This window comes from Durio zibethinus, chromosome 21 (genome assembly GCF_047325235.1).
Source record: "Durio zibethinus cultivar Kanyao isolate XHJ-2024 chromosome 21, ASM4732523v1, whole genome shotgun sequence".
Lineage (NCBI taxonomy): Eukaryota > Viridiplantae > Streptophyta > Magnoliopsida > Malvales > Malvaceae > Durio > Durio zibethinus.
The window spans coordinates 3,057,400-3,084,323 of record NC_143182.1 but is presented as its reverse complement, the minus strand read 5'-3'; the positions used below and the strand labels follow the sequence as shown (position 1 = coordinate 3,084,323).

At 34.7% G+C, this 26,924-nt stretch overlaps 5 protein-coding genes across 7 annotated transcripts; 2 read left to right on the top strand and 3 right to left on the bottom strand.

Moving 5' to 3' along the window:
• The first annotated feature begins 61 nt into the window (after window positions 1–61).
• Window positions 62–4,288, top strand: LOC111304835 (putative RING-H2 finger protein ATL21A). Its single transcript, XM_022901814.2, has 2 exons — window positions 62–802; window positions 2,084–4,288. Exons 1-2 carry the CDS (start codon window positions 79–81, stop codon window positions 2,533–2,535), a joined length of 1,176 nt encoding a protein of 391 aa, XP_022757549.2. The 5' UTR covers window positions 62–78; the 3' UTR covers window positions 2,536–4,288.
• On the bottom strand, window positions 2,702–5,148 carry LOC111304836 (uncharacterized). Its single transcript, XM_022901815.2, has 3 exons — window positions 4,407–5,148; window positions 3,700–4,312; window positions 2,702–3,111 (listed from the first exon to the last, which is right to left on the bottom strand). The coding sequence occupies exons 1-3, from the start codon at window positions 5,054–5,056 to the stop codon at window positions 2,965–2,967; spliced, it is 1,410 nt and encodes a 469-aa protein (XP_022757550.2). The 5' UTR covers window positions 5,057–5,148; the 3' UTR covers window positions 2,702–2,964.
• Window positions 5,149–5,353: 205 nt separating this feature from the next.
• LOC111304834 (beclin-1-like protein) lies at window positions 5,354–9,152 on the top strand. The gene is made up of 10 exons (XM_022901810.2): window positions 5,354–5,737; window positions 6,052–6,392; window positions 6,481–6,651; window positions 6,915–7,039; window positions 7,251–7,299; window positions 7,547–7,705; window positions 7,789–7,874; window positions 8,136–8,207; window positions 8,391–8,540; window positions 8,747–9,152. Exons 1-10 carry the CDS (start codon window positions 5,587–5,589, stop codon window positions 8,976–8,978), a joined length of 1,536 nt encoding a protein of 511 aa, XP_022757545.2. The 5' UTR covers window positions 5,354–5,586; the 3' UTR covers window positions 8,979–9,152.
• A 1,308-nt stretch (window positions 9,153–10,460) lies between these two features.
• Window positions 10,461–14,636, bottom strand: LOC111304832 (putative cyclic nucleotide-gated ion channel 13). The gene is made up of 10 exons (XM_022901807.2): window positions 14,419–14,636; window positions 14,128–14,202; window positions 13,816–13,913; window positions 12,884–13,427; window positions 12,468–12,680; window positions 12,080–12,378; window positions 11,864–11,975; window positions 11,551–11,787; window positions 11,079–11,473; window positions 10,461–10,963 (listed from the first exon to the last, which is right to left on the bottom strand). Exons 3-10 carry the CDS (start codon window positions 13,842–13,844, stop codon window positions 10,660–10,662), a joined length of 2,133 nt encoding a protein of 710 aa, XP_022757542.2. The 5' UTR covers window positions 13,845–13,913; window positions 14,128–14,202; window positions 14,419–14,636; the 3' UTR covers window positions 10,461–10,659.
• Window positions 14,637–17,542: 2,906 nt separating this feature from the next.
• Window positions 17,543–22,860, bottom strand: LOC111304831 (uncharacterized). Of its 3 annotated transcripts, none has more exons than XM_022901804.2 (9): window positions 22,142–22,860; window positions 21,165–21,272; window positions 20,789–20,944; window positions 20,557–20,662; window positions 20,132–20,314; window positions 19,399–19,558; window positions 18,636–18,961; window positions 18,207–18,296; window positions 17,543–17,993 (listed from the first exon to the last, which is right to left on the bottom strand). In XM_022901804.2, the coding sequence occupies exons 2-9, from the start codon at window positions 21,177–21,179 to the stop codon at window positions 17,929–17,931; spliced, it is 1,101 nt and encodes a 366-aa protein (XP_022757539.2). In that variant the 5' UTR covers window positions 21,180–21,272; window positions 22,142–22,860; the 3' UTR covers window positions 17,543–17,928. The 3 variants fall into 3 exon arrangements, with proteins under 3 accessions (XP_022757539.2, XP_022757537.2, XP_089606541.1); XM_022901802.2 differs by having other exon boundaries at window positions 19,399–19,576; window positions 22,142–22,663; XM_089750415.1 differs by having other exon boundaries at window positions 21,165–21,352; window positions 22,142–22,645.
• Window positions 22,861–26,924: the final 4,064 nt, after the last annotated feature.

Here is a 26,924-nt window from a genome sequence, read left to right as displayed (position 1 = left end):
AATTCTCTCAAACAAGCTAGAGAACTTTTTCTAATAGTTGACTTTTTGTGTAGTTGAGTAAGTTAATGGAGTCTTCAAATGGTTTGCTTCCTTTATCCTGAGACATGCCCATCCCTGGCTTCAGTCCTTTTGAACATGGATATTCTCATCTTCTTCTCCTTCCTCTTTCCTCTTATATATGCAGCAGAGCCTTGTTCCACAACCAAGTGTGGCAAAAATGAAATTCCAATCCAATTCCCTTTCCAACTAGAAGGCAAGCTCCCTGAAAACTGTGGATATCCTGGTTTCAACCTAGGTTGCAAAAGTCAGAATACGATTGTTCTAAAACTTCCTTACTCTGGAGAATTTTTCGTTCGCGACATCAATTATCTCGACCAACAGATATATCTTTATGACCCTGATAATTGCATTCCAAAGCGACTTCTTAGCTTCAATCTTTCAGGTTCTCCCTTTCTTGCTGCTTTTCATCAGAACTACACTTTCCTAAACTGCCCAACTCAAGTCACAAAGTCTCGGTTCACCACCATTGATTGCCTAAGCAATTCAACAAACTCCGTCCTGGCTACTTCTTCCATGAGTCTTGCGAATTCAATGGCCTCATCCTGCCAGATAATCACTATATTCCCAGTTCCTGTTTCATGGCCAGCTAAGTATGGAGAAGCATTCTCAGCTGACCTTGAAGATGACATTCAGCTAACATGGTATACACCTCAATGTGGAGATTGTGAAGCAGAAGGCGGCATCTGTGGGTTCAAGAGCAACAACAGCAAAGAAATTGACTGTTTCCATCTTCCTAAATCAGGTAAGAATCTTTCTTGAATATTGATCATATCATTTTGCATATCCATTAACATCTCTTGTTTTGTTTAACCAAACTTCATCCTTAGGCTAGAATTAATGTTTCAAGAACTCATTGATTGGGTCACGAATCGTGATAATCTTTGAAAAAAGGGTTAGAGAAGTGGGGATGGAAGCTGAGGGAACTTGGCAAAGTTGTGAAAAAAGTATTGGCCAATCACTAAACCAATGATGAATGATTTTGGATTAATCAAATGAAGAAAAATGATGAATGAGTGAAATATACGAATTTAGTGCGTTTTCAGTGTCATTGACTTTACTAAATATGACGCACTCACTTATAATTTTAAGTTATTGTTGTTAGATTATGAAGGATGAGCCACTATTGCAATGTCAAATTGAACTAAGACGTCATTTCTCCCATAAAAGACGGCTCAAACAAGGTGGTTGTTGTAGTATTAAAATATTCTCTACTATTTGTCCTAAAAGCCAAGAGCCAGAAACTCTTGATTCTGCTTCTGGGATCACCCCCAGCTTCAAACTTCTATAAAACGCATTCCCCTTTATAGAATGCTTATCAGTTCCCAAGCTTCCCTTGGATTTATTAAAAAAATTGAAGGAGTGTCGGCCCAGTTGATCCTACTACTTCCAGATTCAGCAAATGGCTTGAAAACCGCCCATTCATATTAAATTTTTGGGGATTGGGTCATTTAAAGTGTCAACTGCTTGGAGTATCCCAAGATATTTACTATATGGTAAGAAGTTTAAAATGTTGTAAAGAAAAGCATTGATCCCCTATAGTTGGGATCGATGGAGGAGAGTCGAGAAGACTGAAGAGTGTAGTAATAGGCGTGAAAAAGTGAAAAGTAAAAACAGAGAGAGCCATGCTCATGGGGACTATGGTTCCAGGCCCGTCGGTAGATTAGAATGGGAAAATCTCAAGCAAATAGTCAGTTTTAACAGGAATTGATCAATTTTCTCAAAAAAAAAAAAAAGAATTGATCAATCAGATTTTATGACATTGACCTTCGGAATATGAACAAAAGTAAAGAAATTGCATGATCTGTTGGACAAATTAATCCTTCAGGGGGCCTAGGTAGCTTATATTTTAGCCGATATAATAATCGAACCCACTGAAATACATGAGTTTTGTTTAAGTAGAAGAGTGGAATGAAGTTATTCCTATTAAAGTTAGCATCAGAAGAATAAATCACGTGTATCCCCAGTTCCAAATAACATTAGATCTAATCAAATGTCAAAATTTCCATATGATCTCATATTTCAGGCACATCGGGTAACGGTCTTCAAGTTTTCAAGATTTTATGCTTGTCTATTGCTATACCAGCAGTATCATGCGCGATAGGAATCGCCGTCTTTACGTGCTGTCTGGACAGTCGCCGTCGTGCCAGGGAAAATTCCACACGGCGGAGCACCGATCCTTCTGCAGTGTTGCCACAACCCGTGCCCGTTGTAACAGGGCTGGATGAGTCCACGATTGAATCCTATCAAAAGTTGGTGCTAGGTGAGAGTCGGAGAATCCCTGGCCCGAATGACAGCACTTGCCCCATATGCTTGTCTGAATACCTTAGCAAAGACACAATCAGGTGCATACCAGAATGCAAACACTGCTTCCACGCAGAATGCATCGATGAGTGGCTACGAATGAACACTACATGCCCGGTGTGCCGAAACTCTCCATCTGCGGAGGATGCTAATTCACACACCGACATTGTTTGATATGTTACAATTATATTTTTTTAATTCTCAGTTCGTATGCGATCACAGTAGGCATAGCTCTTATTCTTTATACATTCAAAAGAGTAAAAGAAGTATGTAACATGCAATTTCTCCCAGCCAAACATGACTGAATCAGCTTATCTAGCCAAAGGGCAGTACCAACATATGCACGCTAAAAAAGCTTGAAATGTTCCATTTTATTGAAAGGATAAACAAGAATGAGATGAATGGGCATTTACAAGAAAAATCATCATCGTCATCCTACCACAATTCTCAAAAAAATTCAGTTCAGGCAAGGTGTAATGTTTACCAACCAGTTGTTAAATTTTATTGAAGGGGAAAGAGACAGTCACGATACCCATAGGTAACAGAGATTCAGGAACTCCTTAATAATACTATGAGGTCAGATGAAGCCTACTATATAGGTTTTCATTTCTTTGCAAGCAACTTCTTGGGAAGCTTATCCAAAGGGGTAGATTTTAGCAGGAAAAGCCGGGCAGCTCGCTCTTGCAAAGTACCCCCACATTTTAGCCCACGTTCCTGCAGTTCAGATTTCACCCTCTCCAATCCAAGAACCTATAGAAATGAAAAAATAGTTAGAGCTGACATGACGGCAAGCATTATAAAAACAACAGCATCTTTTCTTCAATATTCTAGTTTGTATGTGCAACCATTTTTTTTCACAAGGATATTAAGACAGCATAAATAACATCAAATAATTATGACCAGATTTAAGCTTGGACTAAAGGAAAGTATTTGATAAACTTGCAAGAAGCTACAGATTGCAGAATATCCTATCTCTTCTAGTTAGAAAATCATAGCGTTGGCTGAAAGTTGTAACTTCTTTTAGCCCCCTTCCAGATGCGTCAATGCTATTGATCTATATCAAAGGATGTGAGTATTAAGGGCTAGAGCGCAAAGAAAGCCAAATAGTTCACGTATAGTTTTGCAACTCTAAACACTTTCCTTCAAACCATCTACATCTACAATCTTTAATGGTGCTTAACTTCAATAATTATAAATGGTAAAGAAATTATCAGAAGTTAGAAATATGAGCTTTAGCTCTCTAATAAACTAAAAAGGAAAGGAGAAGCAAGAGTGGAAATCAACTAAGTTTACACAAAAATAGGAAACTGGAAAAGAACTTCAAATGTGTAGCCATACCTCCATCTCTTCTGGAGAATTGAAGTCATCAAAATTCAATGGCTTTTCTGGTTCTGCCACATTAGCATTTGAAACTACTGTTTCTTTGTGAACTTCAGACTTTGCATTTGAAGAACAATTGACTTCATCAATTGGTTTGCTCCCAACTCCTCCATTTTCTGACACAGGAACACTGAGTCGCTGACTAACTATTTTCACTTGATCTTCAGTTTTAGTTCCATTATTATGTTCCAGCATCTCAGCTTGAACTGCTTCACTTCCAGCACTCACATCAGCCTCCATGCAGAACACATTCACACCCTGTGCAGTCTTCTCTACATAAACCTCTGGTTCAACTTCAACCATGCCATTTTCTACATTAGGAGCATCTTCCCCATCAGATTCCGAGCTTTGCTGCAGAACAACCTCTTTCTCTTCCTCAGAACCACTCTCACTTGAGACTCCACCTGAAAAAGCTCTATCCTGTCTTCCCCAGGAAACTGAAGCAGAACTCCCCTCAGTTCCGTTACTAGAATCCGAATAATTCCCATTGTTCAAAACTTCAGATTTCTCATTTTCCTCATCATCACTGCTATCATCACTATCACTCTCACTCATATTCCTCTTTTCCATCCTATTCAAAACAAGCAAACAAAAAAAATTAATACCCCAAATATTAAAACCAAACCCTAACATTACAAACAAATTATATGATCTTAAAAACTTACCAAATCTTCAATCTTTTGGGGTCAGCTCCTCCTGGCACCGCCTTCCGCTTTCCGTTTTGGCACGCTGCCCTAACGGACTCTTCAACCACCGCCACGCACCTCGCTGACTGCTCCCTGTACTTTTGCACATACTTCTCAGCCTCTCCATCTCCAACCCCTTTTTTCCCAGTTTTTGCCTTTTTCTTTATAAAATCCTCGGCAATCTTCTCCAACTTCCTCTCTTCCTCCTCCGCCTTCCACTCCTCCAACCTCTTCTCCGCATTCACGTGCCTCAGCCTCCTTCCGCTCATGTCCCGGCACGCCTCGAAATTGCTGGTCTTTTTTTGCCCAGCCTTTGTGGCTGCGCCACGTAGCAGCGATCCAAAACCTCCCTTCCCACCAAGAAGACGGAGGGAGAGGTTGAGGGTGGCGTTGGAGTGGGAAATTACAGAATCGTCCTTGAGTTGATGGCCGCTAATCAGGCGCTGGAAATTGATTGGGATTTTGGTAATTTCCTGAATTCGGTGCTTGACAGAGCCGACTAGGACTTGTGGGGTCAGGAATTGGAGCGATAAGGTTTCGCCATCGAGAAGTCTAACGAATAGCTGTAACTGCCTTGGGCTCTGGTTCTTCTTGTTGATATTGTCTCCGCTGATTTGATGATCTTCCATAACTGTTACGTTAGTGATTTGAGATAGGAAAATTTATGGGTTCTTTCAGAACGGAATTTGGGGATCAGGGCGAAAGGGAAGAAATTAGGGTTGGAGTCCTGATTATAAAGAATCCCTTATTATATAGCCCGAGTAATTAATTTTTTAATGGTTTATTTTGGAAAGTGGCGGTGAATTGCCGTTTGTGCGTCCCGCCTTACATGTGGCTGTTCGGGTCAAATTTTCGGGTTATTGCTTTGATTAGTCCCACTTTTTTTTTTTTTTTTTTAATTTTATAACCTTTTATAAAATTAATATTTTACTAAATACATTTTCGGTTTACATCCGAACCATCTCAACTCCACCGGGCATGGGTAGTCCTTAAAGACAAAAGGCCAAAAAAGATTTGGTCGTTTTGATCACGAAACAACACAAGCCATAGAAACTGTTACGATTTCTTTCATCAGAGTTCGACGGCTGAACCATCGAAGCAAAGAATCCTACACCTCTCCCAAGTTTGCAAACAACCCGAACGTCCCCCCAATAGCTAAATGAGGAAAGAGGATATACCCTATAAAGGTCGGACCTCCCAGGTCGATCCGAATCTCCCTAAATGGGTTTGCCAGAACTGCCACCACTCGCTCTGCATCGTCGGCGTCGATTCCTACGTCGACAAGTTCCCAAACGACTCCTCTCGCTCCGGTTAGGGTTTCTCCAGTCCCTGCCCATTTAAATTTAATAATTTTATTTTTGAATTTATGCTTGCGTGGATTGTTGAATTTTACTTTTTCTCGGTTTAGTTAATTGAGAAATTATTATTATTACTATATTTTCTCATCAAGTTTGGAGTACAGTAAGTTACAAAATTATAAATTTGGGATTGTTGTATAATCTAAATGTAATTTTAGATGGAATCTTCAATTATTTAACGAAATGTACTAAGTACTAGACCAGTCTATAATTGCAATATTGGAAGCTGATGTTTGGTGAAATTTTGTCTGTATGAACAAATGCAGCAATGCAGGGATTTTCAATCCATGGAGCTAGCAGCGTTCTGGGTTCAACACGTATGGACAACTCTTTTGTTGTGCTGCCAAAGCAAAAGTCCCCAGTACAAGGTATCCCTCCCCGTCCTCGTAGTGGGCTTGGTCACCTTGATGTAGGCCATTCTGGGAAGGCTATGGAAGAATCGTTTGTGGTGGTGTATAAATCGGAGTCTGCTTCTGATGGAGGTGGGACACAATTACCACTGTCAGAAGGTGGGCCAAACAGTCCTTTGCAGCTGAACAACACTGGATTTCACTCAACTATAACTGTCCTGAAACGTGCATTTGAGATTGCCACGACTCATTCACAGGTATCACTCATTTTCTGGCTTTTTTGTTTGGTGCTTCTTTGTTGAAGAGAGTATCTAATTTTGATTCCACCTTCTTGCGCACTGTTAGGTTGAGCAACCATTATGCCTTGAATGCATGAAGGTGTTGTCTGAAAAACTTGACAAGGAGGTTGAAGATGTGACTAGGGACATCGAAGCATATGAAGCCTGTCTTCAGCGCTTGGAAGGGGAGCCACAAGATGTGCTCAGTGAGGCTGATTTTCGTAAGGAGAAATTAAAGGTAACTGTTTGGCAGTTTCTATCAGAAAACTTGTATGATAAGCAGTAAAATTTTGGTTCTCATACAGGTGCTTAATCTAGCAAGTGAATCATTAAGGGCTTTTAATATCATTAGTTACCCTGCAGTGCACTACTGAAAGAATATGGATTTTAAACCAGGATACTAGTAAATGATCATCCCTTGTAATTAGTATAAGAATCAACTGCATTTTGGAATGATTTTCCGGGTTAAATGCATATTTGATTGTATATTCATTCTGCAAGATTGACGAAGAAGAAAGAAAACTTGAAGCAGCAATCGAAGAAATAGAAAAACAGAATGCAGAAGTAAATACCAAACTAAAAGAATTAGAGCAGAAATCAAACCGCTTCAAAGAGTTGGAGGAGTGGTAAGTTTATTCTACTATATCTTTATCCTTCATATATGTTCTCAAATAAAGTTGTGGCGTACAACGCTCTTTTTACCTATTTTTCCTTTGTCCTTGCCCCTGCATCTCCATCACTTTCTTAAACCACAATGTAGAGCACACTTTGATTTGTATATAGCTGGGATTTTTAAAGTATCAACTCCTTGTGCTTGTTTAAATCAATGTGTCACAGGTATTGGCAGGAGTTTAACAACTTTCAGTTTCAACTAATTGCACATCAGGTTTGTTGCAGTTGAGTTTTCTTGACCCTTTTTTTTTTCTTTGATCTACTATTAGCCAATGAATCAATCCAAGATGGTTCAGAAGTTTCTCAAATATCATGGTTACTAATGTTATTTAAACTAAAGTGTTATTTAAATAGCTGTACGCAGTAAATTTAATCAACATTTGCAAACAATTGTTTCCTTAAAACAACAAAAAACTTCTTTAAGTGCCTTCTTACACGAACAAAATATTCCTGCTTGACAGGAAGAGAGAGATGCAATTTTGGCAAAGACTGAAATTTCACAAGCACATTTGGAGTTGTTAAAGCGAACTAATGTGCTCAATGATGCTTTCCCCATATGGCATGATGGAGAATTTGGAACTATTAACAATTTTCGTCTTGGACGACTGCCTAAAATTCCAGTAAGAAATTGGCATCATTTTCCATATGAAAAATTGTTTTTCTGGATGGTGAATAGTGGCTGATATTTGGTGCTTTTGGTTAGGTTGAGTGGGATGAAATAAATGCTGCCTGGGGCCAAGCTTGCCTCCTTCTTTATACAATGTGTCAACATTTCCGGCCAAAATTTCAGTATCCTTCTAGTGAGTGTTAGTCTATGGAGTAGTTCCTTGAAAAGTCATATTTACACTTTCTGTGTCTGTGTCTGTAATTGTTGAAGTTGAATATGGTTAACTTTTTATCTTATACTTGTCATCTATATAGAATCTGCATGCCTAAGGTAAAACAATAGTCAAAATTTGCAGTATCTCAACTATGGGGGAAATTTGTTGACTTTCATGCCTAAAGCTGTCAATAAAGTGATGTGATGTATCCTTAATTAGTAACCTTCAGCTATCGGATAAAGATAATTCCCATGGGAAGCTACCCTCGGATAATGGACAGCAACAACAATACATACGAGTTGTCAGTATTGACTTTCTGAATTCTTTGATTTGGAATGTTAAACTATAAGCATGTAAACCTGAAAGGATAGCTGTCTCCTAAGAGTACATAATGCATAAATCTCGGAAATGCATAAATTATGTGTTTTATGCATTGTGCTTGTTATATGTTTCAGTTGTTTGAATTAACATGAATGTGTTTTAGGTTTGGTCCGGTGAACTTGTTTTGGAGTACACGGTATGACAAAGCAATGACACTATTCTTGACATGCCTTAAGGACTTTGCTGAGTTTGCAAATTCCAAGGATCAAGAAGACAACATTCCACCTGAGAAACGCTTCAACCTGCCCTATAGGTAAGATTTCCTTTCTGTATAGAATAGTACTCTTTAGTCGTTTAGTTATCTCAATATCAATCTGATTTTGGTGGTTTTTAATAGATAGAGTAGATTCAAACCCTTGAGTATGTTGTGTGAACATAGAGTAGATTCAAACCCTTGAGTATGTTGTGTGAACATATTTCCCTTCACGTTTCATCCTCATTGGTCACGGTGTCTTACAGGATTGAGAACGACAAAGTGGAAAACTACTCCATCACACAAAGCTTCAATAAGCAAGAGAATTGGACCAAAGCTTTGAAGTATACCCTTTGCAATCTGAAATGGGCTCTCTACTGGTTTATTGGGAGCACCAATTTCCAGCCTCTTTCTGCCATGGTTTCTTCAGCTACTGAAGTTCCATCTGTAGGCTCTTTACATGCAAAGCGCGGTCCTGATCCCAAATTTGTAGCTTGAAAGCCATCAAATCCATAATAGAGAAGTACATATAACATACCATTATGTAAATATTGATAGATAAACTGTTCAATTTCGTGCAGTTGCACCATAATTTACGTTGTTGTATTATAGAATGGAAAACGTTTGAAATATTAAATATTTTTGAGCAATTCAATGTTTACATGTTTTTAAGGGTGACATGCAGTCCTGCTTATATCATTTTATTCTGAATTTAAATTTCCCCTGTTTTTATGTGTTCAATTGATCTTTGCATTTTGCACTCGTTGAGGAAGATGAGACAATACCGAAACGCCAACAATTAGTCCTTAAGCGCCATCTTGTTCATTGATACGAGTATGAAACTGGATTATTGATTTACAACTCAAAGTTGTTTTCTTGTGCCATTGTCATCCAAACTACATCAATCCGAACATATATACTAGGTCAGGACAGTATTGGATGACAAAGAAAAAATGGAATTTTGCAAGAGCACATAAAAGTAGGTGATATATTTAATTTTCGCAATAATTTTTTTGGATTAATTAATCATTTCATTTGGTTTGGCCCAAAACAAAAGCATTTCAAGTTTCAAGAGGAACTCGAGGCTGTGGCAATGACAGTTGAAAGTGCCTGGCCTACCCAGGTAACTTCGATCCTGAATTTTCTCTTCTTATTCTAATAGGAGAAGGAGCAGGCATGAGCTACAACATCGTAAGACTTGCACTGCAACATCCACAAAATTCCAAAACAAACCGCTGCAAAAGGCATATATATACATACATATGCTTCACGGCCAAATCCTTCAAACAACACGACCATAACATCAGAGAATAAACTCATTGGCCACCATATCTCCCTCAATCAACTTTCTAGCCATGCTCGTCTTACTTACGGCATCAACCCTGGCTATTTCAGGAGCTGCTCCTTCGTGCAATGATGTTGGCAAAAGCATTAACCCCGTGCCTCGACTTCATAAAAGGCAAAAATCCTAGAAACAGTCCATCCCCGGTATGTTGTGAAGGTGCTAAAGCTCTTGCTAACCAAGCAGGGACAAACCAGCTCAACAAGCAGTATGCGAGTGCCCTAAAGGAGTATTTGCAAATGTTGGCCCATCATACGACCCCTTCTTATCGTCTCTAATTCCCAAAAAATGCGGTCTTTAATGTTTATATTCCTCCAATTACTGGCAACATAGATTGTTCCAAGTACAAATTTCTTCCTGTGTCTTCCATACTTCATTTATGAATATTTCAGCGTTAAAAAGTCATATTGATTTTGAGTTTTCTTCTCGCAGGTTAGGAAGTGTTAACAGTTGCAAATGACAACAAGAAGTTTCTTTTTTTTTTGGTACCGTGAATAAATGTATGTAGTTGAATCAATAATTTTTGAAGTTAGTTATGCAATTAGATTGTACTTGATGTTAATGCATAGCGAATCCAATCATGGATTAAACTATTATGATTCTATTTCTTCTCTTTCATTGAATTTTGTCGTTCACTATTTGCACTTTTGAAATTAGTACTTTTATATATAGTTATTGATTGATACATATATTACAAAAAATTTGCAATAACTATAATTTCGTCCGGAAAAAGATTGGAATCAAGAACAACTATATATACATCAGTTTAGCTTAATGCATTATATAAACAGAGATTTCTTCCAAATTTCCTCCAATATATAAGATCAAAACTCTTAATTAGCTATGTTCGGCAGTAAAATCAGGCTCCGCTGGCTTTTGAGGAAGCAGCGGTGGTAATCTTTGAGGCAATATGGAGCTTTGTGAATTACTGTTCCGCAAGGTTCGTAATGCATTGGCAGCAAATTTTGATGCATAAAGAGTAGCACCAAGGCTTGGCGAGATTCCAGACTCTTTTGCCAAAGCCTCTTGCAGCTTATCCTCTGCTTCACGTAGGGACTTAACAAGCTTCCTCTTGCAATGCCGGCGCCAAGCTGCTTGTATAAAAGATGCTGCCCATGTCTGCCATTGCACCGAGTAGTATCTGGAAGAATAAAGCACTTGATATAAGTATTCCATTTGGTAACCATGAAAAAAATGCTCAAAGAAAGAGGAAGCATTGGATACGAGGGAAAGAGAAATGTTGTTTCTAGACTTACTTGAAAGTGTGTTGGAACTGCTTGCTGTGAAGACGTCGAAATTGGGAGGCTACAAACTTCAAGTCATCTGCCATTAGGGCAAAGGCTTCAACTTCTGTTTGGGCCTGCACGGTTCTAGTGGAGATAGGTAGGTTGGAAGAAGACTGGGGATCCAAGGCCCAGGTAAGAAGATCATCTCCACAAAAGTCACCGGCCTTGAGGATAACAGCGTTGAAGAAACCAGTTCTTCCACCATTAGTGGTCGTACTTATTTGAATTCCTCGGATGATAAATAGCATCTCTTCTACTGGATCCCCTTCTCGAACAATGTAGCTCTTATCAGTGTAAAGTGCCGGCTTGAGACGATCACACATTGCATCTAATAGTTGCTCATCCATTTTTTCAAACATTGGCACCTGAAAGGAAAAACTATAGGTTAATCTTTGACGTAATTCAATTTATTAAATTATGCATGCACGTAGAAAGCACTCACTCTCTTGAGAAGATCCAAGCAAAGATGCCTCTTTATATCCCTCCTTAGATCTTTAGGAAGGTTAGAAATCAGCTTCTCTTCTTCAACCCCTCTGGTTTCTTGCCATTTGTACTGTTCATACTTCCTAATACGTTCCCTCAGGTTCTCAGGAAGCATTCGATGGGACATCCATTGTTCTGCATCTTGCCTTTTCACTCTCATTTCCTCTATTCTGACTCCTGTCGACTGCAGATATTTCTGTGAAAACAAAACTTGAAATGTTCAGTAGCAAACATTAAATCGCGAATGCTAAGGAAGAAGAGTTGAGAAATACCTGCATATTCCCAATAAGCAGTGAAAACAGAACCAGTCCACCGATGGAAATCGCAATAGCAAAGAGTATCTCCGACACAAAAGTGCTTGTTTTGAGATTTTGGCCCAGAGAACTGAAAAGTAAAGAAGGGAAAAAAATCTACAAGTTAACAAACTATTCAAAACAATAGTATTTGTAAGTCACTTAATAAGAATTAGAGGGTTATTGTTTACAAACCTTAGATTACGCAAACCCCACCAAAAGCAGTAAAAGAACTTTTTTCGAAACTCCGAGGTTTCCACCACCCCCGACTGAAGTGCATCAATGAAAATCCCGAAGTTGAAGACCTTCGGATCCTTTATGTTATCAGGATTGGTAAAAGGGCATGAACTATTCAGCAAACTCACTGAAGTGGTATTTATTGTTGAACTGTCTCTATCACAGTACAACGCCCTCTCTTTACCACTGCCGATAGCTTTGCGCCAGCAATCGTCTTCTCGTTCTATTGAGAACAAGTACCAAAAGGCTCCAACTACCTGGTATTTCATATTTTATTTAGAGATCAGAAAATTCCTTGGAATTATTAATGTTAAATGATTCATAAACCATACCAAATCAAACTTACATGACTGGCCAGCATGTAGAGGAAGAGATTCAAAGCAGCTCCAGCCCACGCTGTTTCAGTAAGTATGCCTGAAGTTCTTGTAACTTGTTTGTAAAGAGGAAAAATTCGAATGGATCTCGGAACATATTGGCAGAAAATAAAGGATTTCAACAAATCCTTTGTGACCAATGAAACCGGACCTTTTATTTTGGGCATTATGATTAAGATTACCACCTAAGCAAAAGCAACACAAGTGTTAACCCACAGAAGAACCAACTCGTCTGTAAACGTGAATGCTTTAAAACAAGAGATTGTTTGAATAAGTTTTGATCTAGCTAGAAAAATAGTTCAAATGGAATTTTCTTTATATTGTCTAATGGATGAAGACGAATGCTAGTGTAACTTGAAGCTGAATGAAGAAAGTGCATTCAATTAACCTGCGGGAGTGGAAGAATTGACAGAAGATCAATGAAGAAGCTTCTGGACAAGTATCTTTTGGCTATAGCCCGAGGATCCTCTATCAACACCCCCCTACCAAATACCCGAGATGGAGGGGCAACATACGCAGTGCGGAATTGAAAGATCATGTGGATTATATAAAAGGCATCAATGAATGTACGAAGGACGCAAGCAATAATTTCCAATCGGTCATCCAAGTCAAGGCATTTCCGTTGGCCTTCAATCACAGGGATGTAAAAGAACAAGGGATCCACGGCCAGAGCAATTGCAGAGGAGAGAAGAAACATTTTATTCCAGTTCTGAAGAAATTGTCCCTGTGGATTAAGAATTCTCTTCCTGGAACCCAATGCCTCCTCTTTTGTTGCTTTATTACCCAAAGAACGGAAGCTTATGGGTTTCTTCAAGCTTCTAATCCTTTCAGAACCATTCTCAAATACTCTCCGGAGACCATCCATAACAGCATTCAATGATGGTCTAAGTTTGATTTTAAGTGATCCATCATCGGAACTACAATCTTGAAACCTGAGTATAATCAAATCAATCCAATGAAAAATCACAGAAAACCAAAGTCTCAATGAAAACAAGATTAGACTACTTCTGATTCAAATCACCGGGCGAGTGAACAGTCAAACCAGCCTAGCTATACTATACACCTTCTTCTAACCACTAATCCAAGTGAATAACCCTTCTTTCATTCTTATACCAACCAACCATCCATGTAATTAACCTCCTTGCATTATCAACAATTACCTAATCCACAGTTCTCCAAACAGGCGTTATAGTTGACTACTATGCATGCTAGGATTGTACTATAGACTTAGAATAGGTAAATATTTCTACAGTTGGACCGACGCAAATAAAACAACACAACCGGAAATATATATTTAAGCATTAATTCAACAAGACTAACCTTACAAATTTTTGACGCCGGAAATTCATGACTTGAAGCCTAGTTCTGTGTTAGTTTGAAATGCAAAAAGTTGTTTAACTCTGTCCAAAATCCAGACCCTGTCAAACAAAACCAAACTTCATGTTATCGATGCCCTTAAATCAGAATTAAAACCAACCTAATAACATAGAAGATTAATAATTCTAATAACATGACAAGTCTTACTATAACGAAAAGGAAGTATTCGTATAGATTAAGGATTGGTTCATCTACAAAATCATTCAATAAAAAAAAAGGTCATAAACTTCAGCTTGTGCCATGATCACTGTCTACCTTACCAAACTCAGTTTTTTGGTCTTCTTGGTCAGCGTGTAAAAGGCCGTAACGAACTGTGGTTCTTTCGGTTTCCTTTTTTCCATAAATATTTTGAAAGGAAGAAAGTAAGTAATTAAGTTGCAGAAATCAAAATCATGTCTACTGTCACTATGTATATAATGGTATTAATCGAACGTTTTCAGGAAAAATAAGTTACATAAAACAGAAACTATTTTCAAGTTTCTTCAACAAAAAAGAGGAAGAAGAAGAAGATGGAAATCCAAAACCATGATAATATGAAATACTCACCTTGACAAAGTCAAGACTCAAGAAGGTTAAGTTTCATTTCATTGACAAACAAGGGTTTGTTAATGATTCCCGTCCAAAACTTCTTTAATTTAGTTGATCGTTTTCAATGATTTTCAGACCAACCAAACCAGGAACAAAAGAAAAACAGAACACCAAGACGTTTTGCTTATGGTCTCATAAAGACATAAGAAAACGAAGTCCAAAAAACATTGGAAAATGAAAGATGTTTCGTTATGGGGCAGCCCTTTCAGAAAAAAAAAAAAAAAAAAAAAAAAACGAAAGTTCTTGGAGGGAATCACAGATGGCAGTTATTGTCTGCGTTTTTTTTTTAATTATTTTTCAAAAGAGAGAAAATAAAATAGGGAGTAAAAAGTATTAAAAAGAAGAAAATATATATAGCAACAGATATGTAAATATAAGGACAAAGAAAAGAGAAAACGAGAAAGAGTCATCGGGGGAGAGGAGTCAAGCCCAAACCCCATTAACCGGGAAAGCTCCGAGAAATTGTTTTGTGGACTATTTTTCGAGACCAATTTCCATGATTTTTTTATTCAATATATTCATTGGGAGTATTTTAAGGGAAAAATTTTGACAAATACAAGAATACGTCAATTAAATATAACATTAAATCAGTTGTTGGTCGAAAAATAATATTAAAAACAGTTGATAATGGACCGTAATTTGTCAAATTCGTTTTTTTTTTTATTTATTTTACTTCTAATTAATTTAGCAAAAGACTTTTCTATAAAATGGGTATTATAGTTTCAAACTTGCAGTCTTACCAATAGGAACAGTAGGGGGCAATGGTCACCTTTAGACAAATATGTTTCAAACAAGAGCCAAATTCAATGCCTTCAAATTTGGGTTTGGTGTCAAATCAGCAATAGTTTTAGTGATATAATTTTCATTGCAAATTAAAATGTTTGGATACTGGAATTGTAAAAGTGAATTTTATACTAATGATCATTTTAGGATTTATGATCCTTATGCATCAGATAATTTTTGGTTAAAGAGTAAGTTCGAATTTTTTTTTTTTAAATTAGAATGGAAAAACTTTTCTTTTAAGTGTAATTGAGTAAGTAATGTTATTAATTTCAGATTAAATTCCAAATTCAAGGAGAAAAAGTCACAAAAAAACAACCATTAAATGATACGTGTATTTATATATGATGAACTTTTCCTCAGCAATTTATATCAACTTTAAAACTCGGTTGACCTTTTAAAATAGTGCGTCAGGTAAACCCATTTTTTCTATTAGTAAATTTTTTTTAATGAAAAGATTGTGATACAATGCTGTAAAATTTAATTTTTTTTCTACCTTCTTGGTCAGAAAAAAACGAGTTGATATATAATTGATAATTAATAGAAATAATAATAAAGAAAATGTTTTTACTCTTATATTTAACTGACGTGCAACGCGATTTTATATTTAATAAAGGAAACGTCGTTGGCCATGATATTTTTTGTCCACGCGGAAAGTCGTAAAAAATTCAAGTAAACGTAGCATTATTTTTGCTAGCAATTGGAATAAATGGTCGAGTAATGTATCGTAGAAAAAGTCATTTTCCTTACTATCGTCAGAGTTGATTTTTTATAACTGAAAGAATTTTTGTTTACAAAAAAAAAAAAAGAAAACCTACTTTTATAAAAAATGTAGAGAAAAGATCTTTTATTGATTGGATCACAAGAGAATTTGATAACATTAATGAGTCGCATCTTGATAGTTTCTTCATTGTGATTAATTATTTCATCTATTATTTTATTTTTTTCGTACAATCTAACATTCTGTTTTCATCTAAATCATGTAGATATAAGCACTGCATGAAAAAATATAAGTTCCTTTCCTTCGCTTCAAGAGCCCACATGAAAAATAACCATTTACCCTTTGCTTTGAAGGAGACGAGACAGCCAACGTTAGTAATATTTGTAATTGTTAGTTTGTTTTTTCTTCCAAACATTTTTTTTTTTAAAGAATTTAATCAGCTGTTGTGCGCCTTGTTGTGGGCATGCATCTACAGCATATTTTTCTAATGCCACCTTTGAGTCTTATATTTAGGTTTTTTATTTTAAAATTTTGTTGTCAGTTAATCTTTCAATTTAACGACAAAGCATTTTAAACTTTATATATTACTTTCTTTTTTCAAATCAAACTAAATAAATTTATGAAAAAAAATTATCTTTTTTTAATTTTTCAATGAATTTAAACCCCAAAAACAAAAATATGCACATCTTGTTTATTAGTATTGTTCAGGCTGCTAAAAATCTAGTCCTATATTTTAGGTTTTGACCGTTGGATAATAGTTGGATTTCGCAATCAAAGGAATAATGTATAATTGTATATTTAAACCATACCAACAACATATTTTCCTTTTTATATGTATATACTGTGTTATATGTTATTTTATTGGCTTCAAAATTTAGGACAAATTTCCGTTGACATTGTCAACTGTAGAAAATCGGGGGACTAGAAGGGGTTTGAAATTTACAGATCAAAATGTTGATTCATTGAACATTCACCATTTAAACATGCTAATTTCAAAGTATTCAATTCGTTCACATTTGGAACTGGATGCTAAAGAACATAACTGAAAACTAGATTTTAATTATTCCAGAGACAATAGACCCCGTCTAGATCAGAAACTGCTTCTTGGTTGATAATCGTGTCGCACGACACAATCGTTGCTTCAGAAACTAATCACAAGCAAAGCAGTTGACTACTAAAAGTCATGAGATAAAATTTTACCACAACACCAAACAATTGGAATTTGACGCTCTGACTTTCTAAACTAACCTGATAATACAAAGTTTCCAACAATGAACTTTGGTTTAACGATGTCATTGCGTATGCTGGGTAGGTATTATGGTAACTCATCAATTCACAGCAAAGAAATTAAACAATATTCCCATTGCAACGCTTTTCCCCCTAACATTCATATGGATACCACATCCACATGTCAGGATCACTACCCAGCGCAGGGCCAGTTTGGTATTGAACAGTTAGACCAAGCACGCCCTGTCCCAGATGATTTACCATTAGAATTAAGGGAGACATCAGGAGCATCTTGAATCAGTTGCCATATTTCTTTCACTCACATGTAAACTCAAAGAGCAGAGTAATCGTATCTCAGCTCCAATCGTCATAACAGAATTTATTCCATTTTCAGTATGGAAGCTCAATCGATCACAAAGTCAGGTAGGATGGGAAAAGATTGCAATCATTTCCTCATTGCACACAAAACAAAAGATTACGAACAAATGGTCCTCAGGTTCTCCAAATAACAATAAAGTCTCATATTTGCAATCTAAAAAATTACAAGCAAGGAGAACTTGGCTACTTTCCTGTTTGCTGACTGCCATTGATTGATCAATCTAAAATTACACTGCTGAAATGTTCCAATTTGTTAACAATTCAAAATGCCTACTGAATAGATGTCAAATGCTGTTCTTATTGATCTATCACTATCTTGTCTCAACAATTTTAAGAAGATAAGGTACAACACTCACCTTGGTCTAGGATCTTTCTTCGTCGGGAGAGCATGGCTGTCCAGGGACAGAATCAACAAAAAATTCCTCCACTGAAACAAGTTAGATCTATCAGTGTATGGTCAAACACACATAAACATACAGAGTAACAACAGAAGAATTTCAAATGTAATATTGATGCCATTTACCCACTTATTACTAGAATTCACAAGCCCTACACAGATTTTAATTGCACATGGATATAAATTCAACCATAATGAGTGCATGAAAGGTCTGGTAAAAATAGAACTATGCAACCTCATTACCTATATCCTCTTGCTCTGAAGAATCAAGCAAAATTTCTGAATCAGAGGGTAGAAAAGGAGAACCAGGGTAGTTCTCAAGGGCTCCTAAATCTGTAACAATTCCAAGGGCCACCCTTTATGAGAACAAGCTCCATAAAGAAAAACAACAAAAAGAACGATAAAGTAACCAACGTGCTAGGTTCCAGGAGTGAGGGTTGCAAAGGCCAATAATGAAGCAATGCACAAATTATTAAGCGCAGAAAGTTGGAAGGCAAATACAAAAGCATAAGTCTTCAGATGTGTGTGTGTGTGTGTGTGTGTGTGTGCGCGCGCGCGTGTGTGTGTGTGTGGGAGAAAGAGAAAGAGAAAGAGAGAGGAAAGACGACAAACAACTTAAAAGGCAAATTTGTAACTAGAAATCTTAGTGTGGGTCTCATAGCCACAACTTACCTCCCAAGTTTGACAAGTCTACTGTCAGATCTGTGAGACTGAAATTCCACTGAATCTGATCAAGTGATCTAAGGGAATCTCTAGAATGCCCAGCTCCATTATCAGGTCCCAGCTGTAATCCTACTGAACTTGTCACATCTGTCGTGAAGGCTGAATCAAGTGCTGATGTGTCTACTCCCATTCCTGACATGTCTGATGCAGTGAAGGGAAATTTCCCACTGGACGCCACTGATGTAGGGCTCACAGGCATCTCTGACATAGATGAAATGGCAGTGGTCGGAGGAACTGCGGGTGTTACATCACTGGCATTGTTGTCCATCACCATGCTAGAATAAGAAAATCAGTTACCATTAGCTTAACTTCTCTGGAACAAACTACTTGACCAGAAATACAGAATTTCAAAAGCCAAAAACAGGGCATAACAAAGAAGAGTAAAGCCAGAGAGAACGTGACGAGGACTTAATATCTAAACATTTTTAAGAATGTGGTAGTAAAAATTATTCATGTGGTTAACAAAAACAGTTTAGGATTGCAGTTTAATTGAACAGAGTTAACGTACAATAGTGTGATATAACCTTAACATGCATTTGTTGCAAATCTGATCAAGTAGTTCATGAATTAGGCAAGCTATCTTCGAAGAAATAGCATAATTTATCGGATAAGATAATGAAAATAAAGAAGAAAAGCACCTTCGCAGTTACCAGTAAGCAAATATTTAATAGCCAATTAATAATAGATCAAAAGAAGATGGTTAAGTTCTCACTCATTCCCAGAATTCATCTGCATGGGTTGAAAATTGCTGGGTGCAGGGACTCCATTGACCACATGACAGCATGATATACCCATGGAGTCAATATGAGGTTGTCCTGGAGCTGGAATTGGAGGTTGTTGCAGCACAGGGTATCCCATTGGTAAGTTGTTAACTGCACTGCAAAGAAGTGCTGAATAACCACGACAGAGACATAAACATTTAGACCAATTAATCAGAACTCCTACAATAAGGCCTCTGCCTTAAAGTATATTTCACCGATACAGATCCCAAAGGAAAGTTATGATATGGTTCCAACGCCCCATCCCCCTTGCCGGTTTTTCTCTTCTTCCAATTGAGAAAAAAAATGCTAACTTCCTAAAATGAAAGTAGTCAAAGAAACAGCTAAATAAACACCATAACTACAAGTATTTGAAAACGAGGGATTCTTTTCCTTATGCTGTGAATTTTGAAAAGAGGAATGTGATTATCTAATTTTAAAATTATTAATATTAAGTGACAATCACAGTACAATCCCAGATATTATTATCGTGTTAAATAAAATTCTATAGCAATGCCAATACTCAAAATTTCTTAACCATTTGTGGCTATTCCATGCCAATCTTGACTCTATGATTTGGTAAGTAATGTCAGCATCACCATGTCTAACTTAAAATCATGACCACTTTATAATATAACTAAAATAATACAAGCCTGTGTCCATTATTTTTATTTAGTCAGAACTTACCGGGCATGGGATGAATACCATTTTGTATTGGGGCCAGAGGAACCTTTGGAGGCACAGGATATTTCATCAGATGATATTGACGCTCAAGCAAATGGTTGAATAAAAGGATTTGCGTTTTTAACTTCAACCTTATATAATAGGCCCTAAAAAAATCAGCATTTTCCTCTTCCAGCTTCTGCCACACTGAATGAACAAGAACAGTAAAGAGAACAGAGTGAGTTTCCCAACTCTAACACTGTTGAACAAGAAATATACTTGATTGGCGGCTTAGATCTCACTAATTCAAAGATATCATTGTAGTAGACTGGTTTTTACTTTGCTTTTGTGACATGCTACTTTATCACATGCATAGACGACACATTTTATTGAAATTTTCAAATAACAAAAAGGCATGCAGACTAATAAAGAGATTTCAGGAAGCATACCTAAAGTTGTGAATCCAGGGTCTATCCTTGCTCGAGTCAGCAGGGTTTTGACAACCTCGTCTCTATTCATGTACAGTTGTAAACATCGTTCAATTAAGTTTTGGACCTGGAACAACCAGTTTAAATAGATTGTGAATCGCTAACTGAAAAACAGATAAATAAAAGTCCCTCTAGCATCAAACAAAAAAAAGGAGAAAAATAAATGAAATATAAAAAGGAACCCGTTTCTTACGAGTTCAATATCTTGGCGTGAAACTTTTCGGCTATCATTGCTTGAAGCAGATAAAGAGCCCGAGTCTGCTAAGGGGCCATCTGCTGTTTGATTGTTTTGCTGTTCCGTTTTTGGTTCATGTGAAGCTTGAGTTAAGGGTTTTATATCTTGCGTGCTCTGTAATCAAATAAAATTTATCCTCAAGTTATTGTCAAGGAAGAAATGATAAGCAGATTCAATTCAAGCACCAAACAAAAAAGCTGTAAAGTGTAAACAGTTGTTTTCTGTGTTACTTTGGCAGTAATGACCACCTACAACTCAACGCAATGACTACTTACCTGACACCGAAGAGAGTAATTATTTATATATAGAATTACTTATTAAAAGAGAAAAACACCTGTAAGTTCTTCATTCCAACTGAAAGCCAACTGCCTGCATCTCTTTGCTCAGCTCAGACACTCCCCAACCAAGGTCACATAATTCAACAACATCAAACTGCAGGCATCTGAGTAAATCACATCCAACATCAGAAGAAATTTACAATCACAAGGCCGTGAGCCAAAAGCACCGTGAAGAGAAGTACTCCTGATTAAATGCTATAAATTAAGTTTTGGCAGATAGAAACAAAAACTTATGTTTACAATGTAACAAGAATATATCCCAAATGCCACTTACTGAGATTAAAATCCTTGACCAAAACAAAGATATATACCATGTTTAGCTATTCTCAAGCTCTCCAACTAATTTCCCAAAATTAAACAAGTTTATTCATTCTTAAGAGCAAGCAACCACGTTGATCAAATCAATCATTAGGTTAGATAAGCATTAATTCCAAAAAATATCATACTAATTACCTCAAATTCACAAAGAAAAAACGAAGTTAGTTACTTAGAAATCATTATTAACAAATAAAATCCCTTGCTTCCTCTGGATCTTTCACGCGATAATTTTTCGACTTTGAAATGCAAATTAGGCAACAAGCAGAATCAAGTACGACATTTTACTGGAAAAAAAAAAAAGAAACAAAAAGAATTTCAGCTTTTAATCTAATCAAACAGATCTAACAACAATCACATAAACTTCGCAAAGTCAATCTGCACATTCTATCTTGTATTTCTAAAAAGAAAGGCCTTTCTGGCTATCATTTTGAAAGTCCTTCATAGCTTTTACAAAGCAGAATTTCGACTTTTGTCCCCTCTTTAGCTAAAAACAGCAAGTAAAATACAGTAAATTTCGGCAAACAAAGCGAAATTTCGAAAATTTTTATGGCATTAAGCTACAATTAACAAATATAATTAAGAAGACGAACCACAAACTTTAATTTAGCAGAACTAAAAATAACGAAATAAATAAATAAAGATCTATTAAATTTACCTTGCAACCAAAGTTGCCGACTCTTGAAAACACACGAAAACAGAGAAATTCCAATTTTTTATTTCGACAAATTCAGGGATCCAACCTTAAGATTTAAGAAATATTTAAAATTTGCTTTGAAAATTTAACTGTACGAAACAGTTACAAGTTAAAAAGTGTTACTTAAACTATAGCTTGAAGGATTATTAAATGGAAGATTCTCGACTGAGGCTGAAATGTATGCCCCTAGGAGTTCAGAGATTTTTGGGAAATGTTTTTGAGAGATATTTACGGCAAAATAAAGAGGAAAAAATGGAAATTTTCATTTTTCAAATTAAAAAGAACAAAAAAAAAAAAAACGGAACAGCAGTGAAGTTTTATGGAAGACTGGAGCGGAGCTTTTTAGGGTTTATAATGATATTATTGTTGTTGTTGACGTTGCTTTTGAAAGCTAAAGCGGAAAAGAGGAGAGTCTGAAAAAAAAAAAAAACAGAGAAATATATTTTGGGGAAAAAATGCCGAACCATAGGCGGGTTTTTCTTTGGCATTTTATAGTTTGATTGTCTGGAAATAAAAAGCGTCAAATTGGGGTGAAAATGACGGTTGGGACATAAGAAATACTATAAATTTTGATAAAATAAAAGGTTTGAAATTCCGAGAAGGCTTCAACGGCTCAAGCCTCGCGTTGGCCGGCACGGTTCACGAGGCTGTCGTGATTTAATCATCTGAAACAACATGCCATTCTAATTTTGAATGTTTTCTAATGATTTAAAATATTATTGAAAGAGTTAAATGGATTTATTTTTTTAATTCAAACTAAAGTTTTGAAGTTAATTTGTAAAGATTTATATTTAATATATTATTGGTGTATAATATTATATATTATTAATAAATTATATAATAATATATTATAAACATTTTAATTGCAAATAAATTTTTAATTGAATGTCTTTATTTTGAAATTTTAAAATTAATATTTTTATAACATATTATTATATATTTAATTGATAGCATATCTACCGACAATTCATCAATTATAAAATTTATTTACAATAGCAATATTTTTGTAGATTTTTGCAAATTGTAGCACTATAAAATTTATTTACAATAGCAATTATAATTTAGTTGTTGAGTTATTGGAACTCGATTTGATTAAAATCAATAAATTATAAATATATATATTAAAATTTATTTTATATATTTATATATATATTAAAATTATTTATATATGCATATTAAATATATTTAAAAAATATTATTATTAATCAAATACTAAAACAGTTTAACTAAAGTTAATTTAAATTCAAATAATTTAAGTTTAAACTCAACTTGATAAAATGTATGAATTAAACTTGAGTATTCATCGAGACTTCGACCGTTTACCTTTTTTACTATATAACAAGTTTTTTAAACTAGTTAAACGAAAAATCAAAATTCAAGTGGAAGGCTAACGAATCTACGTTCTGAATACTAATGATGGATTGACGGAGGGCATAAGAATTTTAATAGAAGGGAAAGGGGGGTGGGGGGAGAGGGAGAAAAGGAAAAACTGGAGGGGTGGTGTGGGTGTGGCCTTCTTAGTTTAGGGAGCTAAGTAAATGACAAGGACTGCTGTAATGCAATTCAAGTTGTTGATTGTTGTTTTACTGGTATTCCTGCAATACACAACATGTTGCCCGCCATGGTTATCACAATTTTTTTTTTTTCTTTAACATGTTTGGGGACCCACTTTCAACGCGGTCCATGCCTTGGAAATCTTCATTGCCCATCAAGTCGATCCTTGATTACGAATGAAATCTCTTGGTCCTAGATATTGTTGCCCCTTGAAATGTCTGGGAGCCTCAGACGGACCACAATCCCACAATCATAGTTGACGACAATGAGATCCAACTTTAACGATATTTTTCAGTCCTAAACTTCATCTTTTTGTAATTAATTGCGTTTAGGGAAATGTTATAGTGTCATTAAAGTATTATTTATTAACAAAATTTATTAATTAATATATTACTCTTTTTTATTTGTTGAAAATATTACATAAATAAAACAATGTATAAATTTTAAAATAAAAAATTAACTATTTTTTAAAATAATATAAATAAAAAACACCCATCTACTTTATCATTAAAATTTTAATATAAAAAATTATAATTTAAGGATAAAAAATAAGATTACATATGTTAAAATTTGACTCCTAAATTTTTTAAAAGTTTAATTAATTAATTTTACTCATTAATTATCATTAATATACAACCCAATAAACCACAAAACCAAATAATATTTTTAACGAAATTATTACTTTGATAAGTAAAATATTGATAGTTACCATCAATTTCATTTTAAAACCCTAATTCCTATGCATATTGGATTAACAGTTTCATACATTGAGCATTTATGCTATTTTATTAAAAAATTAATGAACTCTATCCAATAAAGTATACATTATTCCTTTATTGCAATAAAAACAATTCGGTCATCACTTCAATGTCGGATTAATTGATGAACGGTATACCCAATAAATTTTGATTAATTGGTGAGCTTGTCGGTAAAAGGATCAAATTTTCGAACATTTATTTTGTAATGTTGTGACTAAAAGTAATAATGATTCAAATAAAATCGAATTTAATTTGATTTTTTGAAATATACATAAAATTATAGAAATTTAAAATTTGATATAAATTTAAACAAAATTTTAATACTATGAATTAAATCTTACCAATTTGATTTAATTTATTGATTTTTTATATTATTTTAATATAATACAATATATTTAAATATAAAATAATTTATTTATTTTATAAATTTTAATATATATTAATAAAATATGTAATTTAGTTCAATTTAATTTTTTTATTTTTTATCTAAATTTTGATATAAACCTAATATAAATATTTAGTATTCAAATTTAATTCAAACTAAATAAAAAAAATGATCTAAACCAAATCAAATATTATAATTTTAAATTAACTTTTTATTTTTTCAAAAATTTTCTCACCTTTAATTGCCAAAAATCTGATACTCTTTATATCTTATGCAATAGACGTCTAATTTTGAAGTTATTGGTTTGTTTTCTAAACTATTGAATCATTAATTCATTTGATAACATGAGAATGTCAACTTAAAGAAAATGAGATTGATGAAGTAAATAGTAACTGTAAATGGATTAAATTTTTGTATGTGACTATAAATTAAATAATTTATTATTAATAGTAAAAAGGAGTTATTTGATTTGAATTTAAAATTCCTACATAAATTTCATCTCAAGCTTATTATTGAAGCTTAGTTCAAGTAGTAAATCACAGCCAGACAAATCACATAATGATGAATTATACCATTCTAAAATCATGATCATGAAATGCCATACACTTCGTACGAAATTTATATTAAATTTCCGTATCACTTATTAAAACGTTATTGAGAAAAAAAGAAATAATTGACAAAATAATTAAATTTAAACCTTATTTACAAATAAGGATTTAATTGTTATTAATTTAATAAAATATTTTTTAATATTTTAACATTTTTAACATAAAAATGTATTTTTTTTTATAAAACGAAATATTATAATTATTTTTTAAATTATTAAATACATTTGATAATAAAATTTTAAACTATACAAATGAAATTAACAAGATAACACATCTTTTTAAATTATATAAAAAATTAATTAAAAAGTAAAATATATTATTTATTTAATAAAATAAAAAAATCCGTTATATTAAATAATTTCGAATTTTCTTTATATATAATATAGAGAGAGGGAGAACTTGAAGGCTGGCTCGTGATGGCTCACAAGACAAGCGTGGAGATACACGTGATATAAATTAAAGGCAAAGGTGATTAAGCGCAAATCAATGAATCATTTACTCTCAGCACTGAGAAAAGGTAACATTTTATAGTATTTTTTTGGTTTTTGAAGTTGTGATTATTTTAAGTAATTTTATTTAGCATTAATAAGATCGAAGAGAAAGAGACCAATGAAAACACGACACACGCGTTTGCTTTCGTTTATTCTACACAGTACCCAATAAGAGTAAGTCACACATTTCCCGGCTCCAGAAGTGGCGACCAGTCATTCGATTAACCAAAATTAAACGTGTCAAAAAGTTAGATGCGTATCGTGGCAAGCGTGTGGCCATTTATTGCCTTGAGACTTAGGGCTTGGAGTTTTTCAATATAATTTTGACGTGTATCTTATGTAGCTTAATCATCATGTAACTTCAATTTACCGTTTTCTTTACTGTTAATTTTTTTTTCCTAAACCACTCATTATCTACGTTTTTTTTTTTTTTTTCTCTGTTCTTTGTTCTGCAGTTAACCTCAAATCAGACCTTACTTCTTCACCTAAAATTCAATTAACCTTCTATTTTATCTTGCTAATCATCTGATGATTAATAAGCAACTAAGAGCCACAGTAGATAACTGTTCAAAAGAATTTACGTATCTTCTTGCTATAAAAATTTCTTGGATTTTTTTTTTCTTCTCACCATCATATAGAGTAAATAACACAGTTAAAATCAAAACATTTAGTAGTTAAGTGACAGTCACGACAAATTCGTTTCACTTGAAGAAAAAAATAAAGTGGATAAAAAAGATCCAAGTTTTGTCGGTCATGCAATCTCCACAACTAAGTTAGGCTTAAACCAAATCAACGGGCGGTGGATTCTTCAAACATTTAACTGAGAAAGAGCAATTTCGATAATGATTCGCGAGAGTTGCGTAGGATCTGCAAATTTAGGTGTGATGTTGGAAGAATTGAGTATTTGTTTTTTAAAGTTTTCATGGTTTAATTATAAAACAACAACAA

Bases quoted from the DNA above. Each gene is read 5' to 3' on its own strand.
- LOC111304835 (XM_022901814.2), top strand. From the start codon at position 79: ATGGTTTGCTTCCTTTATCCTGAGACATGCCCATCCCTGGCTTCAGTC. The intron at 803-2,083 runs GTAAGAATCTTT...CTCATATTTCAG, and splicing joins TTTCCATCTTCCTAAATCAG to GCACATCGGGTAACGGTCTT.
- LOC111304836 (XM_022901815.2), bottom strand. From the start codon at position 5,056: ATGGAAGATCATCAAATCAGCGGAGACAATATCAACAAGAAGAACCAG. The intron at 4,313-4,406 runs GTAAGTTTTTAA...TGTTTTGAATAG, and splicing joins CCCAAAAGATTGAAGATTTG to GATGGAAAAGAGGAATATGA. The intron at 3,112-3,699 runs GTATGGCTACAC...TCATTTCTATAG, and splicing joins ATTCTCCAGAAGAGATGGAG to GTTCTTGGATTGGAGAGGGT.
- LOC111304834 (XM_022901810.2), top strand. From the start codon at position 5,587: ATGAGGAAAGAGGATATACCCTATAAAGGTCGGACCTCCCAGGTCGAT. The intron at 7,706-7,788 runs GTAAGAAATTGG...GCTTTTGGTTAG, and splicing joins GACGACTGCCTAAAATTCCA to GTTGAGTGGGATGAAATAAA. The intron at 7,875-8,135 runs GTATCCTTCTAG...AGTAACCTTCAG, and splicing joins CATTTCCGGCCAAAATTTCA to CTATCGGATAAAGATAATTC.
- LOC111304832 (XM_022901807.2), bottom strand. From the start codon at position 13,844: ATGAATTTCCGGCGTCAAAAATTTGTAAG. The intron at 13,428-13,815 runs GTTAGTCTTGTT...GATTATACTCAG, and splicing joins CGGCGTCAAAAATTTGTAAG to GTTTCAAGATTGTAGTTCCG. The intron at 11,788-11,863 runs GTATTTCTCAAC...TTGTTTTCACAG, and splicing joins TGCTTATTGGGAATATGCAG to AAATATCTGCAGTCGACAGG.
- LOC111304831 (XM_022901802.2), bottom strand. The intron at 20,315-20,556 runs GTATGCTTCCTG...TTGTTCATTCAG, and splicing joins CCCTGGATTCACAACTTTAG to TGTGGCAGAAGCTGGAAGAG. The intron at 17,994-18,206 runs GTAATGAGGTTG...AACTTGTTTCAG, and splicing joins TTCAGAGCAAGAGGATATAG to TGGAGGAATTTTTTGTTGAT.